General features: G+C 57.1%; 1 protein-coding gene across 1 annotated transcript in view; it reads left to right on the forward strand.

The window, feature by feature from the left end:
- GPR56 (G protein-coupled receptor 56) overlaps positions 1-6,100 on the forward strand; it is a 6,435-nt gene extending 335 nt beyond the window's left edge. The window contains exons 2-13 of the mRNA XM_010077737.1: positions 178-600; positions 1,107-1,224; positions 1,322-1,475; positions 1,560-1,688; positions 1,916-2,032; positions 2,591-2,636; positions 2,990-3,090; positions 3,174-3,289; positions 3,885-4,159; positions 4,720-4,831; positions 5,052-5,320; positions 5,979-6,100. Of these exons, the coding sequence (XP_010076039.1) occupies positions 178-600; positions 1,107-1,224; positions 1,322-1,475; positions 1,560-1,688; positions 1,916-2,032; positions 2,591-2,636; positions 2,990-3,090; positions 3,174-3,289; positions 3,885-4,159; positions 4,720-4,831; positions 5,052-5,320; positions 5,979-6,100 (1,982 nt within the window). The remainder of the gene's footprint in view (positions 1-177; positions 601-1,106; positions 1,225-1,321; positions 1,476-1,559; positions 1,689-1,915; positions 2,033-2,590; positions 2,637-2,989; positions 3,091-3,173; positions 3,290-3,884; positions 4,160-4,719; positions 4,832-5,051; positions 5,321-5,978) is intronic.
- The last annotated feature ends 1,438 nt before the right edge of the window (positions 6,101-7,538 follow it).

Consider the following 7,538-nt stretch of genomic DNA (forward strand, 5'->3'; position numbering starts at 1 on the left):
AAATCCTCCCCGCGTGGCCGTGGGGGCAGCGGGGAGGTGGCCAATGTCACACAGCCCATCCAGGGTGGGTTGGGGGGTCTGGGGCAGGAAGCCTGGCATGCCGCAGGGGTGCGGTGTTTGCTGGGGTCGGCCGTCCCTCCGCCTGAACCAGTGTCTCCGCGCACTCGTGTAACGCAGGGCTGGGAGCCAGCAGCCGCCGGGAAGAGGATTTCCGCTTCTGTGGTGACCGAAACCAGACCCAGAACAGCTCCGTCATCTACGAGCATGGCCCTCCCACCATCTCCATTGAGAACATGGCACAGGCGCTCATTATCAAAAGGCCATTTTTGCCAAAGAGGAGAAATTCTTACTACAAGTACAGCTTACCACCGGCTTTGGGCAGGTACCGCTTCTGCATCTACTGGTTCAAGGCCAACAGGACGCTGAGGCTGGTGTATGGGAAGCAGAACTTCCTCCTGGGTGGGGACCCGTCCAGCAGCATCACCCGGGGGAAGGAGAGCCAGAAGACCGAACGGACCCGCACCTCCATCTTCAACGTGTCCTACGTCTACAAGGGTGGGAAGAACACCTCCCTTGACAGTGCACCTGAATATTTCCTCGGTAAAAGCAATTCAACGTGATTTTAATGAAATAAAGGGTTTGCTTCATCTCCAGCCCGTTCTCTAGCCATCAGCAGAGTGTTGGTGGTGTCCCAGTGTGTGCTACAGCGTGATGCTGTGAAGACACAGCTGAAGGGCAATGGAAGGGGACGTGGGCTGGCTTGAAGCAGCCCAGAAGTAGCCCTCGGTACCCACCCTCCCTGGTGATGAAGATTTCCAAGTGTTTTGCCCCCTAAAATCCTGGGAAACTGTGGGCTTTGCAGAGGTCTCCGAGGGTCCCATCTGCACTGTGAGGCACCTAGCCAGCCTCAGCCAGCATGGTCCCCATGACCTTGGGGGGAGACAAGCTCTGGGCAGCAGAAGTCCTTGAGGCTGGGGGGTCCGGTCAGCTCCCCAGGATTGTTGTTACCTTGAAACCCTCTGCTTTCTGCTCCCTTTTGGTTCAGGGCATGGGAAAGCTGTCTCTGCCCATGCATCTCACAGCATTTCCTTTCATGTGCCCATCAGAATTTCCAGAGAGCGTGTCCATCTGGGAGCAAGATGTGGAGCAGCAGCTCGTCACCTTGGACAGCCTCATCGCCCAGCCCCCGGCACCGGCCGCAGGAGCCACGGAGCAGCAGCTGCTTCACGGAGCAGCAGATGCTTCGGCGGTGAGTTCCCCTGGCTTGTGCCATTGCCACTGCTGCTGTGGCCGCTGCACCCTGCTCACTGCAACCCTGTCCCAACAGCAAACTGGGGGAGCTGGAGAAGATGCTGGCCAAGGTGGAGCTCGAAGGGCAGAACCAGACTTTTGGGAAGGCCACTGTTCACGCAACTGTCCTGAGAGTGCAGCCTGCTTGGGCTCCTCAGCACCTGGCCTTTGCTTCCCAAAGAGAGGTGGGTCCTGGGCAGGCTGCCCTGGTGGTCTTTGCCCACTGGCATCTTCTCCCAACCTCTCTCCTGACAAGTATTTCCTTGCAGGAGGACAGAGAGGTCCGTGGGTTCACAGTGGACCTGCCGAGCAGCCTGTTTGAGATGGCAAAGGAGAAGGAGGAGGTGGTGGAGCACAGGGTGCTCGTCATGGACATCAACAGCCAGACCATGTTCCAGGTAATGCCCACGCGTGTGGCACAGTGGGGTGTCCCCTCTGTGCCGGTGGGTGTCTGGTGGGATGCTGCCCAGACCAGGGTGCTGGTGCTTGCTTGGAGAAGATGCTTCAAGGATGAGCTAGAAGCTTGATGGGTAAAGAGGCATGGGACCTCCTTGGGGACCCTCACCCGCTTCATGCCTGGCAGCTCTCCCTTTCCATGCTGCCATCGCCTCCTCTTCTCCCACAGGATGAAAACAGCAGCCGTGTCCTGGGTGACAAGGTGGTTGGCATCTCCCTCGTGGACACAGTGGTGGCCAACCTCTCTGACCCGGTGGTCCTCACTTTCTTCCATGACCAGCTGCCAGTAAGTGGGGAAACAGCCTCATCAAACCTGATCCCACTAGGAACGGAGGAGCAAGCAGGGCTCAGGCCATGCCAGCTTAGAGAATAGTCACAATCCAGCAGGTCCATGCCTGTGGCTTGCCTATACAGGATCTGCTGTGTGTTCTGGGGCTGTATCACAGTCATGGCTTCACCAGGTGCACTGGGGGTGGTGCTGCCTGCTCCTGTCCAGGAGATGCTGCTTTGCAGATGTGTCACCTCCAGGTGACAACCTCCATCACACAACCTCCAGGGCTGGGGGACCCTTGGAGTTGACAGTCCCTTGGCTCATTCATGGCCCTGTCAGGTGCCTGCTCAAAGCTCAATCCCTTGTTTGGAAAAGGGGACCTGGGAGGAAGTATCTGCTCTGCAAGCTGCCAAGAGAACGGTCTCTGCCCAGAGCCCACTCCCATGATATGGGATGATTTGTCTCCTGAGCCCACCTTACCTCCTGCCCCGTGTCCTCCCCTATCAAATGTGCTGGCTGGGCGACAAACCCACAGCTGCATCCTGATTGGGGCCCATGGTTTTGTTGTTGCAGAGGAACGTGACCCCCCTCTGTGTCTTCTGGCAGGAGAACACCAATGGTGAGTGCTCCTGCGCCTGGGTGTGAAGCCAGGCGCTGCTCCTTTTGCTGGGTACCACAGACCTGCTGGTAGGAGGAAAATTTGCTCTGCACCTCCCTTCCTCACTCCAGCTCCATAAACCCTTCCCACAGAGTTGATTTCAGGTTTTTCCCAACCTAAGAGCTCTCTCCCTCCCTAGGGATGGGTCCCAGTGCTGAGAGTGCTCTCTGAGTGCGTGTGCTTGGCATGGGATGAGCTGGGACCCCCCACTTTTGTCCTCCCCCGCTTCCCTGGGATACCTTGCCCTGAAGATCCACAAACCTGAAGCAGATGTTCCTGCTGCTCACTGGCTGCTCTCCCTTTCTCTTGTGCAGCTGGCTCTGGGAGCTGGGACAGCTACGGTTGTACGACAGCACCGGGGGGCACCCGGACAGACTGCAGATGCAACCACCTCACCTACTTTGCCGTGCTGATGGTGGGTAGCGCCGTCCCACAGCTCTCTACATTGTTCCCACCGGCCGTTCTCCCTCACCATCTCTCATTCCTCCCTCTCCCCAGGTATCCTCCCCAGAGATCACCTACATGCACAGGGATTATCTGAGCATCATCACCTACATCGGCTGCCTGATCTCAGCTTTGGCGTCCGTCTGCACCATCGTCTTTCTCTACTTCAGGTGCAGTCTGACTGGTCACCCTACGCTCCCCGTCTGTGTCCTGTCTGTTGCCACTACACCTGGGTGGGCACAAGCTCTCCAAATGCAGTTGGTGGCCTGTCTGGAAGCATGATGAAGGAACCATGCTTGAAGATACCAAGGGTTCTCCTCTCCAGAAACCACTCCTTGGTCAGGTCTCCTGCAGGGTGCTCAAAAACACCAGCTGTTTTCAATTATTTTGGAAAACCAGCTCGGTGGTTGTTATAGATCTGGCAAGCAGAAGCCTGCAAAGATTTTTTCAAGGGCGCAGTGGAGAACATGAGTGTCTTCTCCTGAGTCATGTCACTGATCCTACATGGATGATTCGGAGCTGAAATGATGTCACTCCCTACCCCCCACAGCCTAGACGTGAACACAGGGTCACTGCAGGGACCTGAGTTTCCATGTGTCACAGGTGGTCCCACTGTGGGGTTAGGCTCTCAGCCCTGACACCACCAAGGGTCTCCTGGCTCTTCTGGTGGGGTCGAGTTGTCCCCTGCAGAGCTGTGGGGTGTTGTGGGGCACCAAGGTTGCTGGCTAGGCATGGTGGTGAGGTCTCCCCACCTTGTCTCTCCAGAAGCAAGCAGCGAGACCAGATCACGAGCATGCACATCCACATGAACCTGCTGGGTGCCATCTTCCTCCTGGACACCACCTTCCTCATATCTGAGCACTTGGCTTCCAGCAGCAGCGAGGCAGCCTGCAGAGCTGGGGGGCTCTTCCTCCACTTCTCTCTCCTCAGCTGTCTCACTTGGATGGCTATCGAGGGCTACAACCTCTACCGCCTCGTGATCGAAGTCTTCAATGCCTACCATGACCATTTCCTCCTCAAGCTCTGCCTGGTGGGCTGGGGTGAGCATGGGCGAGGCAGGGATGCCCCAAGGGCATGGGCATGGGGGCTGTGGGGGAGCAGATGTCCGAGAGCAGGGGGAGGTCTCTGCTGAGAGACTTGGTGGAGGAGACACGGTGACCAAGAGCAGAAGCTGGTGCTAGAGCAAGGGTGGGTTACCCAGCGAGTGAGGCACATGAGAGCCACTACTCGGGGGTCTTTAAATAGTAATGGAATCCTCTCTTTTTGAAAGAAACATCCAGGGCAGCCCAGAGAGATGGGCTTGGTGCAGGAAGCACCTATGCATCTCTGCCATGCTTTGGGCAGGAGGCCACGGTAGGAAGACCTCATAGTCTTTTGTGGCCTAAAATTCCATGACCCTGAGAGACCCCCAGGCTGGGGTTGGTGCGGCACAGCTCGCACCCAGGCCGGGGCTGACACCAGGCATCCTTGTTGTGTTCCCCATCCTTGGGAGGAGGACGGGGGTTTTTACTCTAGATGGGGAGAAAGGGGCAACAAATTCTTCCTGAAGGACTGAGGGCTGGGACTAGGGCAGCCGCCTCACCCTGTTCTTGCTACCCAGGAGTCCCCTTCTTCTGCGTGACACTGATCTTCCTGGCTAGCTGGACGAACTACGGCCCCTTCTCCATCCCCATCTATGAATCCATTGGTGGCAGATCCACCAATGCAACCATGTAAGTCATGGGAGATGGGTTGCCTGGTCCTTGGACTTAGGTAAAGTCAACTGGCTAAACCTTCACCGTGTCCTACAAGCTTTCCTTAGCCCACCTGTGGCTATTCTGGGGTTTTGTGCCTGGCACTGCATTTGCACCCCACCTTTGTGCTTCCCCCAACCCCTCCCCGGTCCCCGTGGGATGACACAGCATAACCCACTGCCCTTTCTCCTTCCTCCAGATGCTGGATCACGAGCCCCCTGATCCATAACGTCGTGAACTTGGGTTTCTTCAGCCTGGTGTTCCTCTTTAACTCAGTCATGCTGGGGGCCATGGTCCGGGAGATCCTCCGGCAGAACAAGAAGGGCCACAAACTCAAGCACATCCTGGCCCTCTTTGGGCTAAGCATCCTGTTGGGCATCCCCTGGGCACTTGTCTTCTTCTCCTTCACCTCCGGCATCTTCCGCCTCATCTCCCTCTACATCTTCACCATCATCAACTCCCTCCAAGGTGAACCTGGGACAGTGGGCTCTTCTGGAAGGCACTGGGCCTTTCATGAGGTATTGGTGGGGTGGGGATGGGGTCGGAGAGGAGCCATCCCCGGCAGGATGGCTGGCTCGCTCTCAACTGCTGTTGGCCCTTATAGGGGGTTCACCCACCCTTCCTTCCCTTTGGATGTTGGTCTCTTCTCCCAGAAAACCTCTCTTTGGGTCTCAAAGCCTCCCTGTTTTGTTCAAAGCCTCATTTTTAGGATGCAAACATCTTTTTCAGGGCTGAAAGCCTCATTTGCAAGGCTCAAAGAATCACTTTCGGATCCAAATCTCCATTTTTAGAATCCAAAGCTTCATTTGGAGGGTTGGAGGGATGTGGGTGTCAGTCTCTTTTCCCAAGTAACTAGTGACAGGACAAGAGAAAATGGCCTCTAGTTGCACCAGGGGAGGTTTAGTCTGGATATAAGGAAAAATTCCTTCGCTGAAAGGGTTGTCAAGCATTGGAACAGGCTGCCCAGGGGAGTGGTGGAGTCACCATCCCTGGAGGGGTTCAAAAGACGGGCAGAGATGGTGCTTAGGGACATGGGTTAGTGGTGGGCTGGGCAGTGCTGGGTTTGATCAACTTGGACTTGATGATTTTAAAGGTCTAATTCTATACTTCCTCCCTCCTGTCCCAGGTTTCCTCATCTTCCTCTGGTACTGGACCATGGTGCTGCAGGCAAGAAAGCCCCCTGACTTGCAGAGCAGCTCCGACAACGTCAAACTGCAGCCCAACAGCACCCAGAGCCACCTCGGCTGAGCCTCGCAATGGCTGCGCCATGCTGGGGCTCCCTGCAAGGAGGATGGCTGTTGGAAGGACCCATGCCGTCCGCTTCGCTACCGAACCCACCTCGTAGGGCTGCTAGCAGCCTGGGGACCCGCAGCAGGGCTGGCCGCCCCTCGCCTCTGCCAGCCCCTGCCCCAATTTTCCCACCCCACTGCATCCAGCAGTGCATCCCTCGGCTTGGCATCCTTGGGGCAGGAGGGAGGGATGCTCACCCAGGCAGCGAGGGCTAGAGAGAGTGGAAGGGGCAGGGACAGGGTCCCCAGTGCCACTGGATGTCCCCTCTCATGCCCCAAGGCCTGGGATGATGGGTGGGAAAGGCCCCCTCCTCAGCCCTTGCTGGTGGTCACTGGGAGGGTCCTTCCCTAGTGAAGAGAGAATAACTCTGCCCCCGCGACACCCTCTAGCAGCTGGAATAATCTATTTTTGTTATTTTGTTGAATGTCTATTTTTGGATGATGTTGAAGTTTCACGAGCACGCCCGCACACCAGACCTGTGCCCATTAAAGCTGTTCCTGCTCGGAGCCTGGCTCGCTGGGATCTCTCTGCTGGGTGTGTTCCCAGGCTCTCTGATGGGATCCAACCTCGGCTGGGATTCTCACATCGCCAGGGCAGGACCTGGTTTTTCACCCGTAGGATCCTGCTCAGCTGGGACTGGTAATGGTGCTCCCAACAGCGCCCTGGCAGCCCGGTGCCGGAGGGGTGGGTGATGGAGGGAGATGCCCTGGCTCAGGCTGCTGCAGTCCTGGCGCCCGTCACTGCCCAGCAAAGAGGGAGGCCAGTGGAGGCTGGGAATCCCAAGAGGGCGGCTTTGTGGGATGGGAATCGCCTCCCTTGGTGGTTGTGGGGCCAGGCAGCACTTGGCTCTCCTGGCTGTGCTGCTTGCCACGTCTCCAATCATAGAATCACAGAATCATTAAGGTTGGAAAAGGCCTCAAGGATCATCAAGTCCAACCGTCAACCCAACACCACCCAACCCACTAACCCATGTCCCGAAGCACCACTTCTACACGTTTCTTGAACCCCTCCAGGGATGGTGACTCCACCACTTCAGCCTGTTCCAATGCCTGATCACTCTTTCAGTGAAGAAATTTTTTCTAAAATCCATCGCACCAGTTCACCTTCCAGAAGATGCTCTGCTTGTGGCTCATTCCGCTTCACCCATTGCCCAGCTCCCGGCTGGGGCAGGAGGACCTCCCCAGGAAGGGGATGGTTCATCCCCAAGGGCTCGTGGCGATGCCCTATGGCATGCCCAGTTGGGCGAGGGATGCTCCGACACATCGCTGGGCTGGTGGGGGCCATCGCCCAAGGATTTGGCAGGATCGGTGGGGGAGAAGGGGAAAGAAAAAAGCCCCGAGTGAGGCGGGGGAAGCACCAAGGGGGAAGCAGCATGGGCCTGACGGTTATCGCTGCT

The sequence above is a fragment of the Pterocles gutturalis genome, unplaced genomic scaffold (assembly GCF_000699245.1).
Source record: "Pterocles gutturalis isolate BGI_N339 unplaced genomic scaffold, ASM69924v1 scaffold9603, whole genome shotgun sequence".
NCBI lineage: Eukaryota > Metazoa > Chordata > Aves > Pterocliformes > Pteroclidae > Pterocles > Pterocles gutturalis.